This window comes from Pagrus major, chromosome 21 (genome assembly GCF_040436345.1).
Source record: "Pagrus major chromosome 21, Pma_NU_1.0".
NCBI classification, from domain to species: domain Eukaryota; kingdom Metazoa; phylum Chordata; class Actinopteri; order Spariformes; family Sparidae; genus Pagrus; species Pagrus major.
Genome location: NC_133235.1, coordinates 15,586,930 through 15,610,210, shown reverse-complemented (window position 1 = coordinate 15,610,210; position 23,281 = coordinate 15,586,930). Strand labels below are relative to the sequence as shown.

At 38.8% G+C, this 23,281-nt stretch overlaps 2 protein-coding genes across 2 annotated transcripts in view; one reads left to right on the top strand and one right to left on the bottom strand.

The window, feature by feature from the left end:
* Positions 1–1,657: 1,657 nt before the first annotated feature.
* On the top strand, positions 1,658–6,827 carry napgb (N-ethylmaleimide-sensitive factor attachment protein, gamma b). The gene is made up of 12 exons (XM_073491904.1): positions 1,658–1,803; positions 2,087–2,154; positions 2,236–2,320; positions 2,409–2,426; positions 2,517–2,547; positions 2,649–2,758; positions 2,962–3,028; positions 3,137–3,207; positions 3,364–3,442; positions 3,924–4,003; positions 4,129–4,258; positions 5,634–6,827. Exons 1-12 carry the CDS (start codon positions 1,748–1,750, stop codon positions 5,772–5,774), a joined length of 936 nt encoding a protein of 311 aa, XP_073348005.1. The 5' UTR covers positions 1,658–1,747; the 3' UTR covers positions 5,775–6,827.
* A 1,374-nt stretch (positions 6,828–8,201) lies between these two features.
* piezo2b (piezo-type mechanosensitive ion channel component 2b) overlaps positions 8,202–23,281 on the bottom strand; it is a 72,670-nt gene continuing 57,590 nt past the window's right edge. The window contains exons 35-51 of the mRNA XM_073492068.1: positions 22,433–22,595; positions 21,819–22,330; positions 21,106–21,364; positions 20,630–20,812; positions 19,738–20,044; positions 18,551–18,683; positions 16,751–16,898; positions 16,440–16,651; positions 15,983–16,141; positions 15,357–15,504; positions 14,811–14,999; positions 13,372–13,464; positions 12,614–12,783; positions 11,996–12,112; positions 11,623–11,702; positions 10,166–10,370; positions 8,202–10,044 (exon numbers count right to left, since the gene is read on the bottom strand). Of these exons, the coding sequence (XP_073348169.1) occupies positions 9,792–10,044; positions 10,166–10,370; positions 11,623–11,702; positions 11,996–12,112; positions 12,614–12,783; positions 13,372–13,464; positions 14,811–14,999; positions 15,357–15,504; positions 15,983–16,141; positions 16,440–16,651; positions 16,751–16,898; positions 18,551–18,683; positions 19,738–20,044; positions 20,630–20,812; positions 21,106–21,364; positions 21,819–22,330; positions 22,433–22,595 (3,331 nt within the window). The 3' untranslated portion in view covers positions 8,202–9,791. The remainder of the gene's footprint in view (positions 10,045–10,165; positions 10,371–11,622; positions 11,703–11,995; positions 12,113–12,613; positions 12,784–13,371; positions 13,465–14,810; positions 15,000–15,356; positions 15,505–15,982; positions 16,142–16,439; positions 16,652–16,750; positions 16,899–18,550; positions 18,684–19,737; positions 20,045–20,629; positions 20,813–21,105; positions 21,365–21,818; positions 22,331–22,432; positions 22,596–23,281) is intronic.

Below are 23,281 nucleotides of genomic sequence, written 5' to 3'. Positions count from 1 at the left end.
TACATACATATATAAATATATATATAATCTCTATTTTGATTTAAAATAGAGAATATATAATCACAATAGAGATTATATATATAATTTTATTGTGATATATAATCTCTATTGTGTTTTTATTGTGATATATAATCTCTATTGTGATTATATATTCTCTATTTTAAATCACATAAGAGATTATATATACCATAATAAAATCACAATAGAGATTATATATCACAATAAAATCACAATAGAGATTATATATATATAATCTCAATTGTGATTATATATTCTCTATTTTAAATCGCAATAGAGATTATATATCACAATAAAATCACAATAGAGATTATATATATAATCTCTATTGTGATTTAAAATAGAGAATATATAATCTCTATTGTGATTTAAAATAGAGAATATATAATCACAATAGAGATTATATATATAATCTCTATTGTGATTTTATTGTGATATATAATCTCTATTGTGTTTTTATTGTCCTATATAATCTCTATTGTGATTATGTATTCTCTATTTTAAATCACAATAGAGATTATATATACCACAATAAAATCACAATAGAGATTATATATCACAATAAAATCACAATAGAGATTATATATATATAATCTCAATTGTGATTATATATTCTCTATTTTAAATCTCAATAGAGATTATAAATATCACAATAAAATCACAATAGAGAATATATAATCACAATAGAGATTATATATATATATAATCTCTATTGTGATTTAAAATAGAGAATATATAATCACAATTGAGATTATTTATATATATGATCTCTATTGTGATTTCATTGCGATATATAATCTCTATTGTGATTTTATTGTGATATATAATCTCTATTGTGATTTAAAATAGAGAATATATATAATCACAATTGAGATTATACATATATAATCTCTATTGTGATTTTATTGTGATATATATAATCTCTATTGAGATTAGAGATTATATAATCACAATAGAGATTATATATACATACATATATATAAATATATATATAATCTCTATTGTGATTTAAAATAGAGAATATATGATCATTTTAAATCACAATAGAGATTATATATCACAATAAAATCACAACAGAGATAATATATATTATCTCTATTGTGATTATATATTCTCTATTTTAAATCACAATAGAGATTATATATATCGCCATAAAATCACAATAGAGATTATATATATAATCTCTCTCTATATATATAATATATATAATCTCTATTGTGATTATATATAATCTATTTTAAATCACAATAGAGATTATATATCACCATAAAATCACAATAGAGATTATATATCACAATAAAATTACAAAAGAGATTATATATATAATCTCTCTCTATATATATATATATAATATATATAATCTCTATTGTGATCAATAATTCTCTATTTTAAATCACAATAGAGATAGAGATGCATATAAGAATATCAGCCAAAATGTTCCTAATTTTGGTATTGGCATCAGCCCCACAAATCCAGTATCATCTAATTCATTCAAATTTAGCATTAATTAATGTTACCTACAATATGTAAATACATACATACTCCATTACACTGGAAGGCCGTTATCGCATTGCAGCTGTTTTTTGGCCACGGCGGCATCCGTAACCTGCGACATTGGATGACGTAGCGCCCGAGGAGGAGTTTCTGCTAATCCAAACATCGACGAAACAGCGTCCATAGCTATTTATCCACAACAAATTCGTTATACCTCATCGACTTAATCAACAGTATGGCTGCTCAGAAGATAAACGAGGCTCATGAGCACATAGCTAAAGCGGAAAAATGGTGAGTTACGTAAGAAAATAGCGTTTGATTCCTGCTCAGGAAACAGCAGTCTGTTTTACTACTGATGTTAGCTTGTTAGCTGTAAAGGCCAATGTTGATTTTTCATCAGAGGTTATGAAACCTAAATGGACTGTATGTACTTATCGTCAGTTAACTATAGGTTGATTCAAAAGACAATAATCGAGCTGTAGTGTTGTCTTCCTCTCTAATTATCAATAAACTGATGTAGCTGATTCTGTTAGCTTCAGCCGTGTATAATTTGCTCGTCATCATGTTTTTGTAGCTTAAAGACAAGTCTGACAAAGTGGAAGCCTGATTTTGACAGTGCTGCGTCAGAATACGCCAAAGCAGGTAACCTAAAAATCAGTATAGCCCCTTTATATAAAATGATGCTTTTACAGATATCCCTAACTGTCAATGTCCTGTTTCTAGCTGTGTGCTTCAAGAATGCCAAGCAGTATGACCAAGCAAAGGATGCTTACCTGAAGGAAGCTGAATATCACACAGAAAACAAGACGTATCCTCTCTATTCTGTCCAGAGGTGTATGACATGACACTGCTGTGATTTGACTCTTGTTTTGTAATTTCCTTAACGTTTCCTCCAGGCTTTTTCATGCTGCAAAGTAAGTATCTTATGTTATAACCCCTGTAATAAATCAGCAACACACATAAAAAAACATTTGTTTTGCTCAAGCTCTCCTCCTCTTCCTCAGGGCTATTGAACAGGCTGGTATGATGATGAAGGTGAGCATACCTGCTGTTTAAACATCAAGCTCATTAATGGGTAGATGCAGGTAAAATGTCTGCAGAAGAGTCGTGACTTTGCTGTGTTTGCACTGCAACAGGAACAAAAGAAGATGCCGGAGGCCATTCAGTACATAGAGAAAGCCTGTATGATGTACATGGAGAATGGGACTCCTGACACTGCTGCCATGGCTCTGGACCGCGCTGGAAAGTAAAAATACTACCTTACTCTCTACACTTAAGAACATTTGATGTTGGACCTTAGATTTACACTGACGTTCCTCAGCTCTAATCTGTTAATCATAGCACATATTGATACAGAGATACGAAAAAATTGCACCGCAAAGTTAGCTCAGGGACCAAAAAAGACAGACTTTTCTTCCTGAACCCACAAAAAATGTTTTTTATTCTCAGATTGATAGAGCCTATAAATCTTGAGAAAGCTGTGGACCTGTATCAGAAGGCAGCTGGCGTGTTTGAGGTGAAATTTAGCTTCCAACAAAACCTGAATGAATCATTCAACTGATGCCAATTGTTGACAGTATCTCTTGTCAAGTACTGTATATATATCCTTTTTTTCTCTCTGTAGAATGAGGACCGTCTGCGTCAGGCAGTTGAACTGCTGGGAAAAGCCTCCAGACTTCTGGTCAGGTTAAAAAGGTAAAGGGAATTAAGTTAACCTGGAAGTTTAAAGTGAGAAAACTCACTTAGATTTCAACCCCAAAGCTGTTTGTTTGTTTCTATTGATAAATGTTAAACTTCCGTACCTGCTACTCATCTTTCCTCACTTCACTCTGTTCTCGTCTTTCCAACCAGGTTGGATGAAGCAGCTGTCGCTATCCAGAAAGAGAAGAACATGTACAAAGAAATTGAGAACTTCCCGATGTGCTTCAAGGTGGGTTACTTTGTTGTTTTGCTGGTTCTGAATCGTCTCAAGTCGAGGCGGCAAGGAGAAACACATATCAATAGGGGAACAGACACCGTCGCTCTCCATCAAGTGAATGCCCGTCAGCTCGCTCTTGTTTTACCTCAGTTTCTACACTCTCTCCCTTCACATTCTTTACCTCCTTCGTCAGTGGGGCTCTACTTCTTTTGCAGTTTATAGTTTCCACAGTCATTCCAGGGAAAACAATGACTTCCTGTTTTGGTGGTGCAATGGCAGATGTGCTTCCTTTGTGCCTAATTTGTCCTACATTTTTCTGGGAAAATTCCATCCTGCTGGCAAGCTGAAAAGCATACTAAAAGCGAGGTTTATGGGGAACCAATTTATACGCCAATGGTGGATCAGTATTTACTTCAGAATGATAAGTCGAAGCTGAAATGTTGTCTATTGGCAGTTTAACTTTACATGTTGGTCCGTGCTTTTCACTCTTTAGAAAACAACTGCTCAAGTGCTGATTCATCTCCACAGAGGGGACTACGTAGCAGCTGATAAATGTGTCAGAGAAAGTTACAGGTATGTTTCATTTCTATAGTCTGTGTCCTGCTGGAGCGACGAGAAACTGATCTTGACATTATTACCTCGTGGTTTAACACTTAATCTGAGGATCATCACATGAAGTGCTGCTTGTTCTCCACCAGTCTGCCCGGCTACAGTGGAAGCGAAGATTGCGTTGCCATGGAGACACTACTGCAGGGCTACGACGAGCAGGACGAGGACCAGGTGTACCGCGTGTGCAACTCACCTTTACTGAAGTACATGGACAACGATGTGAGTACTGCTGACATTTATTACAAAGAAATGTGTTGTATGCATTTCTATATCTTATTTAGCCAATGGTATCTCAGTGTTTTGGCCTCAGTTTGATTTGTTAGCTTACCTCTAGCCACAATGAAAACCTTTATTATTTTATTTAAAGCCATATTTGTTTGCTATGACGGTACTGACTGTTTTTTATGAATGGTCTGCTGAATTGGACTTCTTTGAGCGAGCTGCGTCAGCTTATTTCCTTTTGTTTTATAATACATCAAAACAACAGCGAAAACATTTATTTATTTATTATCTTGTGCATCTTTTAGAAAGCTCATTAAAGTCCATGGTCCATGAAACCTTACCAAAGCCCCATTTAAACCTCATAGGAGGAAGTGAGAAACATTCATTGTGCTCTGTAATTTAACTCATCGTTTCGGACAACATTTTAACCATGGGGAAATCACAGGTTGTGGTCTGTAATAAATATGGACATTGTGCAGGAAAAAGCCAAGAAAGAATACCATCCTACCTGTAGCTGACATGTCAACAGCCCACCATCTGATGAGCTTTGACAGGTTTTGCTCTCCTGATGGCTTTAATTTTCTCTATTGTTGTATTTGGTTCCTAAATACGCCTCTATGTTGATGTTAACATAATTTTACATATCAGATTAGAAAAAAGAAAGAAGTTTGACCTTTTCCATTTCCACACAGTCAAATTTCATGCTGAGCTTAGAAAACATAAGTAGAAATAACAGCTGCTCTTCTCTGCAAAAAACTCGGAACAGGGTTTAAATTACAGGAGCGGCAAGTTCCCTGAAAATCAGTAGGTAAAGCAGCTGTAATGATAACTGGGGTGAGAGAAAGAGAAATGGATCCAGTTCAACTATTATTAAGGATGTTATGATTCTCTAAATCTGTGAGTATATTTTAAGGTGATGATTCGATTTTCGATATAAACATTTTTTTTCTTCTTTAACGGCTAGGCCATTATTAAACTATCGCATCTGAATTTGTAAGGATTGATGGATCATTGGTTTCATGCTCTGACAAATGTCATTTACATTTTCAAACTCTTCTTCAAAAAGATGAAAATCTAATCCTAATTAAATGTACTTTATCCTGGTGGCTTTTTGTAGGTTAGGGTTAGGCAAGTTAGGCCTCTATGTTGATGTTGACATCAAACCTTTATTCCAGCTGATTTCAAATTCTTGTCACGGGCACAGACAAAAACAGAGATACATAAATCTCTCTGAAAATAACAAAAACCTCTAACTTCTGCAGAAAATGTGTTCATGATTATTGATAATTTTAAGAAGCAGATTGAGAAAATTCATTTTTTAGGTCCTTTAAAATCTGAGCTCTGATGTCACATTTTCTTCCCTGCCTCACAGTACGCCAAGCTGGCCATTTCCCTGAGGGTACCTGGAGGAGGAGGAAAGAAGAAGAAGGCCGCTGCAGCTCCACAAGGCGGCGCTAGCGGGGCGCCAGCTCCCGCCGAGGAGGAGGATGATTATGAGGGTGGGCTGTGTTAGCCTTCAGCCTCCGACTCGACCCATCTGCCACTGCGCCACTGCACCCCTCCGTGTACGAGTTAAAAACCTTGACAGACCCCGTCAGCTCTGTAACCCAGATGTGTGGCTGTTTTGATCTTTATTGTGCAAAAAGAAATATAAGAAAAAAGCTCATTTAAAACAGTTACAGGTGGTGTTGCAGAAGAGTCGAATCGTTTAAGCAGCCTTTTAATATGTGTTTGTTTGAGGTGGATCCTCAGTGTAATGAAAAATCTTTAATGTTCAATAATGTATGAAAGCCTGTTGTATGTGAGTGTTCTATTATTTCTTGTCTGTGAAGCTGTACATTCTGCTGTTATTGTTTGTGGGTAGAGTCTTCAGATTGCCATAGGTATATTAAAATCAGAAATACTCTAAATATCCTGGAATGGGTTGATCGACGTATAGGTGTTTATTTGTACAGAGTTAATTTATTCAGTATTCATGGCTGCGGCCTGTTGAAAATGTTACTGGAACAATATATGCAATCAGTTTGTTAATGCATGTTTGGAATAACGACAAATCAAAGCTATGAACTTGTGATTATTAATGCTTAAAAATGATCGGCACTATTGTCTTCAGCACGAGCCCTTATTGGAGTTATTCAAGAAAATTAAAAGAACAGCACAGTTCCTGATGGCGCAGCTTGTAGCCAATCATAGACTGTTTTGCTCGTCTACCTCGAGGTGTGTGTAATTCTTCAACCTTTAAACTAAAAAATAATCATGGCTGTGTCTTCCAGTCGAAAACATGAAAAAGGGATCATGCAGTGGTGTTTTCAGTGTGCCCATTGATTTCCTTCCCAATGCTGAATTTGTGTATTTGTGATTTAGCTTATTGCTCATACTTGTAAACGGGAGACTATTGAGATAATTCACGTCAATAACAGTTCATTCTGATACCACACGACTAAAGCTGATAAAGGGATTGTTTACATTTTTTTTTATTTGTGTTGTTGCCCACTTCTTGGATATTCCTCAAAAGCATATCTCCAAACTTTGCACATGCATCAATAAACATTTCCATTGTGTGGCATTTTTTGGTCTGTGTACATTTTCTTAAACAAGTTAGCAGACAGATTTTCCACATCAGTGAGACTCACAGCAGCTGCGGATGTCTGCCAAAATGTAATGACTGTGTAGCTTCCTATGACCTCTTTATCTTTGATGAGTCTAATGCTCTCTCCCTGCTAAGCGATATTTAATTCTCAGACATCCATGCTACTTTTATTTTGTCCCCCCTCCAACTTACTGAATGGCTCTGTGGTGCATCTGTGCATTAGAAAGATTAAAACTGGATATAAATGTTGCTATTGTTGAAAAATAACAATGCTAAATTAAATTAAATGCTTGTTGGAAAATGTATTATTAAACAATACTGGGGTCATTTCAATACATTTAATTATCACTGTAGTAATTGGGGAAAAATGTCAAAGACATTACCAGACCATGTAAAATGGAGTGTTACCTTGTGCTTTTTAAGTCTGGCTGTCAGTATTTCACTATTTAAAAGTGATAGGGAGCACATATATTTTTTTAATTGAGAGGAAATTAAAAGGTAACTCCACTATTTTCCACATTAAAGTGTGTTTACAGGTCTTGGGGGCTCCAGAGGAAGTTGCATGTCATCTGATAGGTTTGGGAAATGGAGGAAGTATGCGTGGAATAAAAAAAGCGATATCTCTGGTTCTGCTGTTTCGATTTTGATCATTTGTTTTTAAACTGTCCATAATGAGCATGGCAATTATATATGAGTGCAACGCTAGGAGCAGTAGACTGTTTCTCAAAATCTGGCTTGTAATGAAATTAAGTTTTACCGAAGTAAGTTGGGCAGAGACCTTTCACAATATTTTGTTGGCTGGGTTCTTTCCACACCTGAAGTGTCTGTGTCTGTTTTATCAATGACTTTTGAAATTTTACCTGTAATTTCTTGAATTGCTTGATGACGGGCTGGGTCAAGTGCGCTGGTCTTGCTAGGCTAGCGGAGCTTGTGGCACATTCGCTCTTGTTTGATTTACTGATATTTTTTGCCAGCATGGTGTCAAAACTTCTAAGAAAATGCTCATCAGTGCTCATATTATTGTATCTGACACAATGAGACTTGACAGATTCAACTTGGTGTGTGAAAATAAATGAAACTGTTAACATGCAGAGCTGAGCAATGTAGACCGTCTGCTATCTTGAGAACCCTCTTGAAATGAAATTTTAAAAAAATGTTAGAAAAACAGAGCGGAACCTGATGTTAAAATGTATTACAATTGCACTACATTGAAGCTGTAATAAAATGTAAGTTAATAGAGTCAGGTTGATGCAGCAGGTTCGGTTAGTGGTGAAGGTCATCTTCAAACCAGAGGGTCCCAGGTTCAGTCAGCTGCAGCTGGTTTCCACCAAAATCCTGTCGACCAACACAAAGACTCTCCACCTGCTCGCTCGCCGTCCTTTTCCACAAGCAAACAGCAGCTGAATGCAAAACAGCGACACCTTTCCAGATGTTTTATTTGGAGATCTCTGGACCTCTATCATACCACATTGCCTTAACATACAGGTACAGTTTCACATTTCATTCCACCCTGACCTCTCCCCTTAAACTTGTATGTACATGTACTGTAATGAAAATTAGTCATGACAATAATGAAGTTTTTTCTATCATGCTACAATGTCGTTTAATGCATAGTTTGGACCAAAGGGCTTCGTTTTTCAGCCCTTCATGTGAGGAATCTTTCTTTGTGCCTGCTCGTTGCTTCCTTGAATGCACAGCTGTGGGCGCCACAGTGTTCATGAGCGTGAAATGTTAAAAACAGCGAGAGGTTCACAATGGATGTGCAAGAGTCAACCACCTAATGCACGTTACCCTGATTCAGAAACAGCCCTCTGCTGGTCTCGACTCTAGCCAACCTGTAGATGATTCAGAACATGGATGATTGGCAATTAAACAGTCCACAGCGCTACACTAACTTTCTTAATACAGCCTCAAACAGTTTCCCTGTGCAGTAATCATACTCAATATCAGTCCACCTGAACAATATCCACATTAAATTTCATGCCATTTAAATAGTTTTCATCTCTTCTACAATCTCATATTCTTTTAGATCCATCAAAGCCTACATATTGTAACATATAACTCATATGATGACTATCTGTGAAAACAGCTCTTCCTGAGAAAGATATGTAGTTGATAAGAGTTTCAGTTCTTCTCATAAAAACAAAATAAGGCAAGTGAAGATTGTCTGATCATGTTTTCTGCGTTGAGAGGCTCCCATGTGGCCTCTGACATCTAAAAAAAAGATGGTCTGTGTGTTCATGTTTCTCTGTCAGAAGAGGCCTTCTCTCTCAGTCAGAATCCTTCGAAAACTTGGAGGAATGAGAGCTCAATATTGCACAGTCCCACGATCCAAGCGTTCCAGTTGGAGAAAATATGAGATTGTGCTCATGTGGTCATTATTGTGCACTTATTTGTTGGTTGGAAGCCCTTAAAGATTATCGTTGCATTCACTTCGCTTCTCTTCGCCTACCGTGCAATTGTGAAAATGCTAGAGGCAGGCGTGAAAAGCAATGAGGCTTCTGGGAATTTGGGTTTAAAAACCTTCCTATATATTAAGGATAGCACTTTTTTTATGACATAGGAAAATTGTCCTAAAGGACTTGTCCGTCTCCAACTGAACACCAGCTGCTTCTTTTGTCCACTGGATGCCAAACTGAGCAAGATAAATACAGCACCAGCAAATTTGTCCTCAGTTGTTAATAACATGACTGCAATTGTTGTTTTTCATCAGTAAATAGTATAAAATACGAGTTTCTAAGTCAAAAAAGTGTTTTAGTGTGGAGTCAACTCGTTATCACTGCCATCAGAGCTCCGTTGAAGAGGACAGAGTCGGTCCTCAGGTGCTCAGCAGGTGAATGTGCTGAAGTAGCTGCTCACGCCAACAGAGCGACCACCCACTTTCTCTGTGTGAGCGGTTCCTCCCCGAAAAGCTTTGGTTAACGTCCTCTCGCTGAGTTTTCACTGAGTTTTCTCTCTGGTCCACTTGATCATAGTCTCTGGCGAGCGGTAGAGGAAGATGAGTTTGGAGTACATGTCCTCCTCCAGGTCCAGCTCCCCCGTCTCTCGGACCAGGAAGATGTCGGTACACAGCTTGAGGATGCGGTCCACGTTGGGCAGCTCCTCGAACATGATGGTGTGGGAAATGCCGCTGAAAAACTCACGCACAAACTTACCGATGACCAGAACCACGGAAGCGTACAGGCCCATGATCCTAGACAGGAAAGAGAGAAAGGACATTAGTGTATAGAATGTTAATTTATTAGCGCTCCTGCTAGTAGATATTTATGTACTGTAAAGTTGAATGCCGGCTGGCAGGACCGATCGCTACATACCCATATCCAGCCAGAAAGCCCAGACTGGGGGGGCTGACTTGGTCGCTGAATACGTAGAGCTCCAGTCCTGCATCATTCTTTAATTTCTCATCCCTCTTAGGTATTGGGCCGGGCTCTGTCTGACTGACGACCCACCATTCCTGGATCTGATCCGAGACATTGTCAGCTTGCTTCAAGGACAAGGTGATGTTCAATTTCTTGTTATCTACAAAGGCAAGAATTAATTGTATCATTTCATCAGAATAAGGCCGATTAAAATGCAAATGTCAGACTTTTATTCATTTTGAAAAAAAAAAAACGTCAGAAAATTTACAAAAGAAAATATTATGTATCCATTTTGAAACCTTTCAGATTACAACCTTGTGGTTGTATGCCTCTGCCAAATACTCAAGTTTCAGTTGACATCAATGTCTCCAGACTCATTAAAAGGTAATAAGAGTAGTTCTTGGCGAGATGGAACAATACCCTGATAGCAAAATTGTTGTGGCCGAGATATGGCCCACACCAGTCATGTTGCTCCGGCCTAAATGCTACGTGGAATGATGGCACTTGGGCAGGCCACTTCTGATTGCCAGATCCGAGCCACAAGCAGGCTGCAATTCATTTCTATTCTGGTGCGCTGGATCTGGTCCTGATTTGGGCCAGTTCCAGTTTATTTTGTTCGCTCTTGGCTGACATTTGGCCATGGTGTAGCCTGCTTGTGGCTCAGATCTGGCAATCAGGAGTGGACCGCCCAAGTACCATCATTCCATGCGGTATGTGGGCCGGAGGAGAGTGCCTGGTACAATTTTGCAATCTGGGTCTAGACATGTTTGATGCCACTGAATAATTTGCTGTTTTTACTTAGAGACTATTTTGTACAGAGTGGTACAGAGGACTGATAGAGAGCTTCATCACATGGTGCAACAACAATCACCAAAAGCTCAAATCAGCAAAACTAATGAGCTTGTGGTTGCCTACAACGAAGCGAAAAAGCTACAACTGCACAGAAGATCTATTCAATCATGACAGTTTCAAGGTGGACACCCAAGATTAGTGATGTCATAATGAGGCTCATCTTTGAACCTTTTGGAAATAAAGTGTCATCTCTTTCTAATTTTATCCGATTAGAAATTTGTGTGAAATTTAGGAATTATGACCAGAAAAGGTCTTTTATGAGGTCACAATGACTTTGACCTCTGACCTCTGATCAAGTTCTATTCAATTCAACCTTCAGTCAAAGGGGACATTTGTGCCAAATTTGAAGAAGTTCTCTCAAGACGTTCCTGAGATACCACATTTATAAGAATGAGATGGACAGACAGACAAACTGAAAACATGATGAAAACAGAATATCATAAAAACAACAGTTTTCTCTTTAAAAAGAGGCTCCGAAGTTTCCCTTTCTGTGCCCAAATCAGGTGGCAGCTACACATTATGTCAGTCAGTCTTATCTATACAGGGATAAAGATGTTAACCTTTATAAAGGTGATCAACAGACTTGGCCTCTGCATCACTGGGGGCTCGAATATAACGGGGGAAGACCTCCTGTAGGATCCTGCAGAGGGAGAGAGGCTGTTACTGCAGCGAAATACAGTTGTTGTTTTTTTAGTTTCTCAATATGTTGCAGTGGTTCTCATATTAATTGTTCCCATGTTAAGAGGTGTAATTTTATTAAATAAAAAAAAAGATGTTTAGTTTAAGTTTAATGTAAGATTAAAATTCCCATAGAAGTCCCATAGAAAAAAAAACCCCTAACTTTAATTGTTAATATATCGTAGAGGAGTAGAGTATCTTATCTGTGACTGATGCCACGGTGCAAAGAAGTGAATAAGCAGCTGATATACTCACACTGACTTTTTGTCTCTTCCTTTTAGGAGTGCGATGAGTTCCTCCTTTGTGTTTTCCTCAAGTCTTTCCACTAGTTTTCCAGATGCTGTTTCAGACTTGGCACCAAGAGTTAAGTTTCTGAAATCAAGAGGAAAAACATACAGAAATTAATTATAAAGTTTTTTCACCTGATGATACTGCACCTGTAACTATCACGTTTTGGTGCAGATCCAGAAAAAGGGATCCAGGAATTATTTCTCACTTTTACTTATCATTACCAGACAAGCTGCTTTTCAACATTTTTGTTAATTTCTCAGGGAATAATTAATGGATTGACATATTTAAGTGGCTGGTATCTATAAGTTCTAATAATTGCAAGCTGTGCAAGCAGCCTCTTACAAAAAAGTTATGCATTTTCAAGGTCAGGTATAATTTATTATCATTTTACAACAATGTACATTCAACTGTACAAACTACATTGAGTGGAAAAGTTATAAATAAATTATTCCCTTTCCTGTTGTACTTTGTGATTATCACTGACGATGGATCATTATCTCTCCCCTCTCTAAAATTAGCACCAGCACTGAATGTTACATAGTTACATATAAGCACATTCTTCAACATTTTGTCATTGCATACCTTCGCACAGACCAGGACACAGTAATGAGGAAGTCCTCTGTTGAGTTCAACATATCTATCAGGTTCTTTCTGCTGGGTGGACTGATGGTCCACATAGAGTTGGAATTGCCTTTCAGCTGTGCGATCCACAGGTCCTCAGGCATGTAGCCCTCCAGCCACTGAAGGGCTTCCTAACCATGGGAACAGAACCACATAATAGGAACAGAACATGACAGAATTTCACTGAGCCATTTTGGATTATTGAGTAATTTAAAGATGTCTAAACTGTTTTAAAGACTTCCTCCAATAAAAATAGTTTTTAACCTTGTTAACCTGTCCAAAGTTGTTTTTTTTATATCATACAAGACATATCATGAGCAAAATAACCAGTCAACGCCATGGCTGAGCATTTCTGCTTTAGAACTGCAATGTGCCAACTAATCACGTCGGCTTGCACAGTGGGGCATTCCATCTCATTAACATAACGGTGCTGGCTGGGAGACGAGCCGTATTCAGAAGAAGTCAGGTGTGCAGATGTAGCTAATTATCTGTATTTTGCATTCTCAGTTTCCGACTTTCAAAAACTGCAGGTCGTTCCAGCTGCTGTGGAACGGGGGCAGGGCTCGAACCCAGGTTAGTTTACAAATCAATAGAACCTCACACACTTTTATGTAGACAAATCATTACAAAAATAAATGCGTATATATGTGAATATGGTGCAATATACAACATTTCAAACACAACAACTGATATAATGTCTTTGTATTTCTTGTACTTACATCGTTCTTTTGATATGTCTTCACAAATGCGTCAAATTCCTTCTTTGACACATTCTGCAGTTGATTTTGCTGAGCGCTCATGGTGAAGATGGGCTGTGAGAATAAGAGATTTTTTGGGAAAATTAGCAAAAGTCTACTACTAGAATAGGTTTACATTCTTTAATGCTCAAAAACACATCAGTTATCTCACACTGTCTGGTGCTGCAGCACTGTATTCCCCCTCTCTGTTTTAGCTCCTGTCTCTTTAAGGCCCCCCTCCCAAATACCTAGTCTCCTCTGATTGGTCAGAGCTCACACACGCCTGAGCCAGGACTGCTTACAACAACAGAGAAGCTGTGCTAAATCAAATTATGCAAATGTGTGACATGGTGATGTTGTGTGATGTCACAAAGTCACAGAATTAAAGGAGGGACTACTGACGAGGTGTTTCAGGAGCCGTGTTTTGTGTGGGAGAGGGGAGCTTCTGCTGGTGCAGACTTTGACCATTTTAACATTAGAGATAAAGCATAATCCTTTAAAATAATATTGCAATATTTTAAGGCTACATCGCATTACTACAGAAGCACTGAGGGGCAAGATATAATTTTTTTCTTTCTGGTGATTCTTTCTTTCTCATTTTCTAACGCAGATCTGAATTATTTTCTCTCCTGTGTTTATGACTTGAGAACTGGTGAAATTTTTCTTTGCTAGAATAATCTTTCTAAGTTCCTTAATGTTATTTTTTAAACTGTGAAAACAGGTGGAAAAAAATCCCAGAGGAAAAAGTTTTTCCTTCACCCGTTTCGCCAGATGAAAAAAATTACAAAGAACTTTTTTTTCTCACCATCTCTCAGGCTTAGGTCAAACTTCGGCCAGGTATTAGAACAAGTAGAACAGTCTGATAAGGTCATAAAATTACATGATTTTGCTATAATTCAGCCTTTAAAACCATAAAAAAGACATAATATAACAATATCCAAAATCTGAGGTGATATACTGTATATAGTGTCATATCAATAATGGTATAATACCTAGATGTTGCCCAGCCCTGTGTTCAGGCTGCAAACACTTAAACTGTCTGTGTAAATTATGTACTTGTTTCCTCAGTTTTGTTGCTAGAAAAAAGGATCTGTGTTTTTTTGCACTGAATCTGCGCCAACATTAAACCCTGCAGCCAGAATACTCACAAAACCTCACTCTTCCCTCAGAGGCTACCATCAATAATCACACAAACTGATCAAAAAGAGCCAAATCAACACAATTATATAAAGACCTTAGAATGAATCAATGAATTACTTCATCGAGAGGAGGCAGGATTTCACTACATTTGAAAGGATTTGGCTTTCGGCAGAGCGTCTCTTTGGTCTCTTGTTATTTCTGTCTGGTCTTTGTCTCTCAGTGAAGCACTTGGCAAGTTTGTTTTGGCTCAAATGATTCGATAAAGGAAACTATGTCCACACCTGGAAGCCAGCCAGAGTGATTTCAAATGAAACATCCAGCGGTGGGTTGACGACTCCAGCAACAGACTTAACGAGGGACATGAAGAGCAGCGGGAACCAGACGATACAGATCAGAAGGGCTACAATCATCCCTCCCATCCCGTACTTCACCACCTTCTTCTTCTTCTGGCCTCGCGGCTGGGGATACCTCTACAGTGGGATGAGATAAAAAAGACAGTGTGATGTATTATTTGACCGGCATGCAGGGCAAAATAACTGTTGTTTGTTCTGTTGTTTGGACAGGAGGTACTTGTGGTCTGACCTGGGGAAGACTGCAAGAGTGAGACACAGAATAACTATATTTTGGTGCACTTTTGGGAATAGAGGGCACTACAGACCCAATGCATCCTTGTTAGATTGAGAGCCCAGCCATCACCAAGTCAGTCCAAACCTGAGATTAATCTCCACATTTCTACTTCGACAAATAACAAAAGTAGATCTCAGCATGAATTCCAGCATGACAGACTCTGGTTCTGAAAACTAAACTGACAGCACAATGATAAACACCTTCTCAGACTCTCTCCAGCATTTGAGGATGAAGATGTGTGCGTAGATGTCCTCCACACAGATCCAGCTGGACAGAGACAGTGAGGTGTCGGTCCAAACCCAGTCCATCACGGCTCGCAGCTCCGTCAGGAAGGGCACCAGGCGGAAACTAGAAACAACAGACAAGTCTTAGTTATTCTATTTTTATTCAGTCTTTAGTCACTCTCATGAATTTGTGAATGAAGGGAAGGGCAGGCATAATAAGCTACGGTCATTGCTGTGTTTTGATATAAACAATAATTCCCCCCAAATGCATTAAAACTAAAGTAACGATCCTATTTTTTAAACGTAAGGAGTAGAAAGTACAGATATTTGTGTATAAATGTACGGAATAAAGATAAGAAAAATAAATACTCAAGTAAAATACAGATACCTGAAAAATCTACTCAAGTAGAGTAACAAAGTATTTGTCCTTTGTTACTTCCCCCTCTGTTGTTATCACATTTTTGAAACAAATAACTCCAGGTGTGATCTTCTCTGTCTCCTTCCATTCTTGCAACAGCAGCTGGTTGTCTTCCCCAACGTGACCTGAGCCTCGGACCTGTTTGCCCAGCTGCAAGAAATGATACTCTCCCAGCGTAACTCACCCTTGGAACAGGAAGAGGTTGACATAATTGTAGCTCTTGGTGAGGAAGTTTCCCAAAACGCGGGTTGGATAACCACAGCGGATCTGATAGGCTGACAGCCCGAAGTAGATGCACTTGACAAAATACCACATCTGAGCAACTATGTTCTCGCTGAAACGCCTATGAGGGGAAGAGAGGGGTTTGTAAAACTTATGGAGGCAGCACAAAATCACAATCTCAATTATTCAGATTTTTTTAAAGCTTCACAACCAAAATAACTTGACTACAAAGTACAGCAGGACTAAACAAATTCATTTCAGCTGTAAAACAATAATCTAAAACTTATGTAGAACATCTTTTTTAAACATGTTTTTCTTTGTTCAAATAGTAACAGATAGAAGAGGAAGATGATTTTAATTTACTAACTTTAGAATAAATACTGGACATATTCAGTGTGGAGTTAGCTTATGGTTCTTACTTTTCCGTGACTCCTGGCAGGATAAAGAACATCCAGAAGTGGATACCAAAGAGCAGGATGACCTGGAAAATGACCTTTCCCATGACGGACTTCCTGAGGTAGAGGGCCCGGTCCACCACCATGGTCCCAAACTGGATCAGGACCATGACCAGGAAAGGTCCCGGCACCTGATCCTCCGAAAGAGACGACGTGATGTCTGCCGCTGAGTGTTTCTAGAAGGGGCATGCATAAATGTTGTCAGAAGGGATTTTGTTGATTGTTTCAAGAGACAGGAATCATTTTAATTTAGAAAAAATAATTTTAAAACCTACACCAAACGCCCAGAATCCAAACACAATGATGATGAAGTCGACAGTGTCAGCGAGGAACATCAGCACGTAGACGTCTGTGACTGCGCTGTACTCCGGATGGATCAAGTTATGGAAGAACTGCCTCATAGGAAGGTAGATCTCCATGAACCTGCAAAGAAATAAAGAGACAATGTTAATACGAGGAAAGAAAAAGGAGAAAATGGTCCAGGTGGGACTTGTGCTTTTAATGTCATCCTCAACAACAAACGAGTCTGTAAAATCTGTCCACAGCTTTGCTCTTTAGAGTTGCTAAAGTCTGAATTTTTTGACCCAGTTCTTCTGACTAGAACCTCCTCCTTGATCTGAAACTGCAAAGTTTTTACTCCAGTGTAGAAATGTTTTTATAATGTTATTTAGCTTAATTATGACTTTAAAGCGTATATTTGTCTTTTCTGCCATATGTTGTTTGTCTGGAACTTTTTGTTATTGCTCCCTATTTTGGCCAGGACCTTAATGAAAAGTATTTTCTCAGCGGTGGGAAGTAAAGAAGTAAAAAATACTTTGTTACTGTACTTCAGTAGATTTTTCAAGTATCTGTACTTTACTTGAGTATTTATTTTTCTGACAAAATTTTTTTACTTTTCCTCCCTACATTTGAACACAAATATCTATACGTTTTACTCCTTACATTCTCAAAACAGGCTTGTTACTTTAATTTGAATGCATCTAAGGGGAATTATAAATTATTCTTATTTTGCATCATTGCACGCCGCCTTTCCAACATCACAAGGTTGATTTCAACCTATCAGTGCACTTCACGCACGGCAGACATAGCAAAAGAAATGACGTAAAAGACATAACATGACAGGAACAGACAGAGAGGGAGACTGGAACGGGGGGGAAAAGGCGTGTTAGTGTCTCGTATCTGCGGAGACCCTGCAGCCCTCTGTCTGGATTTTCTTATTTCCTCACTGTTGCTGCTCGGGACGCTTTACCAACACAAAATGTCGATATTTGACATCCTGGGAAAGAGACTCAACAATCAACTATCTTTGTGGTGCATTTAGGAACAGCTGGGATAAATCCTACTGATTCTACCTTTAAGTTTAACAGTCTTTGAATTATATTACACGACGTGAGGTTCAGTTAGCTTTGCACAGAACTGGCCGGAGGGAAACTTTTTACTTTTATACTTTGAGTACATTTCAAAGTCTGTACTTTATTACTTTTACTTGAGTAAAGAAGTTGAATCAGTACATCTTCTTTTACCAGAGTCTTTTTTTACACAAAATCTGTACTTCTACTTGAGTAAAGAATGTGTGTACTTTTTCCACCTCTGTATTTATCTAATCACAATGACAATTTGATGGTTAAATAAAGGTTAAAGAAACATATATGTGTTGTCAGACACCTTCTTAATTTGAGAAATAAATAATTAAAATATCCTCTCTGTGGGTTTCAGTCACTGCTCTAAATGCAATATCTCAGAAACCACTTGTTCCACTGTGATTAAATTTAGAACAATAACAATAAAAGCACTTACAAAGAATTACACAGACTGGCTGAACGGGAACGCTGTAATTAGAGGTCTAAATTTAGACCTTTGAAAGGTTTTAGCTGCTGTATCATTGATATGATTTTCCACAGTGCATCATCCATTATTGGTCTACAATAATTGCCAAGCACAGTTCTCATCAATGCCCTCATAAAGTTACACACTTTGTTGTATAATTACAGTCGGTAAGCAGCCGTGGGTGGAGATTAACAGACATAAAAACCCAGCTACCTCAACTTTTATGACTCAGTTATGCTTCATTGTACCGCTTAATGATGAAAGCTTTTCCTTTGAAGAGTTGCTCCCTCAGCTTCTCCATGATCATCTGTTTGCGGGTCTTCTGTTGGACGCTGGCCTCGCTGCCATCCTTGCAGCTGCTGTTTTTGGAAGCGGTACTTCCTGCGGAAACAATTTACATTTCGAGTCGTAAATGAACCATGACGAGGCATTGAGATCCACAAACACACAGATCATATCCAAGAGTCAAGGCTCGACACCACAGGAAATTGAGTTTTTTGTGACGCACAGGGTTGGGTAGGCACGCACTACATGTAATCAGGATTATGTAATCATATTCTAAAAACAAGTAACTATAATGAGCCCATTTTACAGTTGAAAGAATGTGTAATGACATTATAGTTATAATTACTTTTTTTATGATAACCAATACTTTATTAACTTGTGAAAAGTGCGTCTGACATACAAGGTTTCCTTGACAAGTGCTCAGCTTTGTGGCGGACATACTTATAAATATACTTACCGGTCTTCATCAGCAACACCACCTTTGACATTGGAGTTTCCAGGTCCATAACTATTTTGTCTGTCTATGATGATTTATGGATAATGAATCTTATTTTACAAGAGCCACATGTTGTAGAATACACAGTACACATGCAGTTTGTGCCTGTAATGTTTTGAACATATCCAATGTTTGAGTTTGAGATATTCCAAAAGTATTCTAATTAGATTACATTTGTTGTAATCCAGCGGATTATGATACTTATTACAAAAAATGCCATGTAATTTGTATTCAGAAACTGAATTAATTTCAAAGTAATCTAAGCCAACCCTGGTGATGATTTGCGCTCCACTCATATCGCACACTGCTCACTCCAAAAGAGAAACAATCTGCGTTGTATTTTGATTTTAGCATTAATGGAGTGAGTGGAGCGGGAGACAAGGCGGCGCTTTAGCTTTTTTTAAAAAGCCACTTTTTGCTCCAACCAAAATCTTCCCGCTCGCTCCCATCCCACACACATGCTCTAATTTATTGTTGTTTTTATGATATTTTTAAGAGAAAATTCTCAGTTGCGTTTACTACGAGATTATGCATTACTTTCAGGGCTTTGTTTTAAGGGGATAGTGTCAATTGTCAACTTTCCCTATTCAGTCTTGTGCTTTGAACCAGCTGTCTTGTCAGTAGTGAGAAACAGAGAATAAAAAGGATCTTCACCTCTCTTGGACCTTGCAGAGGAGTGGAGCGATGGGCGAGAAATGAGCGAGCCTCCGCTGGAGCTCTTGCGACGCTGGTAGGTCTGCTGCTGTGGGTAGTGCATCTGGACGTGCCCTGACTCAATGGAGGTCCCGAAGTTTATAGATCTTAAGGTCTGATTGGAGCCTCTCCTCTCGCTGATCAGCGAGGAGGGGGGCTCAGACTCCTTATCACTCTCCTCCTTGCCTTTCGACTCGTCCTCTGACTCACTCTGACGAGACTGCGCTCTCTTTTCTTTGGGGTCGTCTTCGTCCCATAGACCATGGCACTATAGATGGAAAAAAAAAAGGGAGTGATTTCGTAAAAAACGTGTCATATTTCATGCCCAAAAGTACTGCATACAAACATTTCACAATACAACCCAAACAATCACAGTCACATCACTTGTCCCACAGAGGACGAGCAGTGCACTTCCGTCATTTGTTGAGAAACAATGTAGGATATCAGCCAGCCTGTGCTGCTAAAAGCAGTGTCCAGTTCCTTCCTCTGGACCACAGACACCAAATCAATCTGTGAAGTGTTTATTTTCTTTGCATTTTGCATGTTCTCTTTTTTTGTTTTTCTGTTGGCTGTTAACAAAGACACACAAAACAACTACAAGAGACACAAACTGACCACAGACAGATTCGAAACAAGCTAAAAGAGAATCAAAAGGAGCACAAAGAGGCACACAAAAAAGACAGACACTCAACAGCTACAAACAGAAACAAAACACTTTTAGCCAGTAGGATCTTTCTTTTTTCTTTTCATGGAATTTGTTTACAGTAGAAATATGTAGACTGGCACAATAGTATCCTTTAATATGATGCACATATTCAGGTTAACATTGTCCGAATGTTCTGTTTGCAGGTACCTTCAGAATGGATCTGTGGAAGAAGAGAGCCAGTAACTGGACCAGGTCGTAGTGGACGTAACCTTCCTTCTTCTCCACGCCAATGATATTAGGAGGGTGATATGGTTTATTTTTATCTATCTTCTGGTTCTGGTTGAAAGGGAAGAAGCCAAACTGGAAGAAGTACTTGACGACAATGGTGACCTGGAGGGAAACAAAATGAATGTCAGTGAAGCTATCAGTTGTCTTTCACTACATCAAAGTTTTGTAGTGAATCAGAAGAGACTTTTCTATAAAAATCATCAGTACGTTTATTCTCATCTCACTATTAGACTATACAATTACCTTTCTCTTATCTGTGCATTCAAATTTGTAATCAATACATCAACACAACACATTAATAGTTATACTCGTACCTGAAAAAATAACACAAAATAAACCTTGATGTGACTTTATGGTAGATGTTTTGGAAGTCACACCTTTGTATCTGACTGTACCTCAGTATAGATAATGGCAGTCATCCAGTAGCGCTTGCTGGGCCGGGGCACTGACAGCATGGCCCAGAGGAAGATGGTGATGGGAAGGACCAGGGTGGCGCACGAGGCCGACACCATATGGTTGATGATGATGACCAGGTAGCACACCGTCTCTGAGTGGGCCACCAGCATGTTGTAGAGGGCGTAGCAGAGCTGGAGGATCAGCGGCTGCTTTTGGTAGAATTTATCTGACTGCTCCAGCTCTTCATCATAAAACATCCTGGGCAGACACAGAGAGATTAATTTGTTTGTTGTTATTTTTCTGACTCTAAAACATTAAAGGGAACATAAATAAAAGGGTGTATCATATCATTGACTTAAAAACTATGCGACTTGATTGCTTGCGTTGTGTTATTTTAAACTTGCAGATTATTCTTAATTCAAAAAAATGTCTGCAATCATGGATGGATTACTGAACGGGCCTACTGGGCCTGATGATTCCTGATGCATACTTGTTTATGTACATTATTTAATACATCCGACTAAAAAAACATTTATTAGCAACTTTGAAAGTCTGAGAAACAGTTGGAAAATACTCAAAAAAAAGTCAATACCCCGACCTGTGGACTATATAAACATTCAACTTTAAGGATGAACTAGGTGCTTTTTTTAAATTATCAAGATGAATCTTACAGGGCCTCATGCTGAACATCCTTTATTATTTTTTAACTTACTTGTTGAGCAGCAGGTCGCTGGCGGTCAGCTCAGTGGTGAAAGAGGGCAACATGATGTCCGACCTGCTGTCTGAGCGGCTGTCAGAGGTCATAACCATACGCCTCCTCCTGTTTTCCATGTCACTCTCATCATCGCTTACTTCCAGACGGTCAAAGCTGACCGCCTTGCTGTAGCTGGGAGGCACGTCAGCGTCAGATGTTTTAGAGGCATCTGTATCAGGAGTGTAGAGGAACCCTACTCGCCCCTCTGTCTGCATGAAGTCCTGCTGTCCTCCCCCGTCCTCACTCTCAGTGATGAAGTCCTTTTCCTGGGCGGAAGGAGCAGACTCTGTGTCCTCCACCCTGAGTGAGGGGCCCTCATCTGGGCCAAAGGACTCCCAGGGAGCCTCTTCTCTCTCTTTGCTGTCCTGGTCCCTTGGTTCATCTTCTCCTTCCTCACCCTCCAGTCCTTCCAGTCCTTCAAGTCCCTCCTCCTCCTCCTCCTCCTCCTCCTCCTCCTCCTCCTCCTCCTCCTCCTTCTCCTCCTGCTCCTCCTTCTCCTCCTTCTCTTCCTCCTCCTCCTCCTCCTCCTCCTCCTCCTTTTCGTCTTCCTCCTCTCTCTCTCTGGGTTCTACATCAATCCATGGACCACCCTCTGCCTCTTGACTCTCGTCTAGCTGTTGAGATTCCCAGGGTACCTGCTGCTTGTCTTCCCCGTGATCCTGCTCATCGTCCACTTCCTCTATGGTGTCTGTGGTGCCCTGTCTGGAGTAGAGTGTGATGCACTGGGTCGCTTCACTACAGCGGGGGCAAAAAACAAAACAAGCATTGTTTGAATTTGTGTTTGCATCTTTCTTCAAATCAAACTGGATGTCTGTCTCGTGATTTATACAGAATAAAATCTGCACACGTCCTTTTCTCAGGATACATGGTGTACTAATATGCCTTGGTATATTTTTTATAATGTACCAACTAAGGATGACGATTATAAGTTTTGATGGTACGATTATTGAGGAATAATCCCAGATTCACGGTTTCATGATTATAATGCAATCATTTATTTCAAAACACTACGGATGTATAAAATCACATGAGCATTTTTAAAGCTGCTGTATATATTTCCATTAAATTAAGTGTTAAATAGCTCTTTATTCCAACAATAATCACTGTTATTGTTTCTTTGTTTTTTAACAGCTGCTTCCTTTCAAAACAGAAATAATTCAGAAACCAAATCTTAAGTGCAAAAATTGAACAAAAAGTCAGGTCATTGTTGATCGAAAAATAATGTACCATAAAGTTACTTTTTTGAGAATGAGAACTGAAACACTCGGTGTAGCTGAACCTTACAAAACCGTGACATTTTAACATCATTTAATGGTGAAATCGGCTAATTGCTGCACCCCTAATACCAACCAAATTTGTTTTCTCATTTTTAACCCACTTGATGTCCACTTTTATGCCTTACACACATGGGCGGATTAGTT

Bases quoted from the DNA above. Each gene is read 5' to 3' on its own strand.
- napgb (XM_073491904.1), top strand. From the start codon at position 1,748: ATGGCTGCTCAGAAGATAAACGAGGCTCATGAGCACATAGCTAAAGCG. The intron at 3,029-3,136 runs GTGAAATTTAGC...TTCTCTCTGTAG, and splicing joins AGGCAGCTGGCGTGTTTGAG to AATGAGGACCGTCTGCGTCA. The intron at 3,208-3,363 runs GTAAAGGGAATT...CTTTCCAACCAG, and splicing joins CTTCTGGTCAGGTTAAAAAG to GTTGGATGAAGCAGCTGTCG.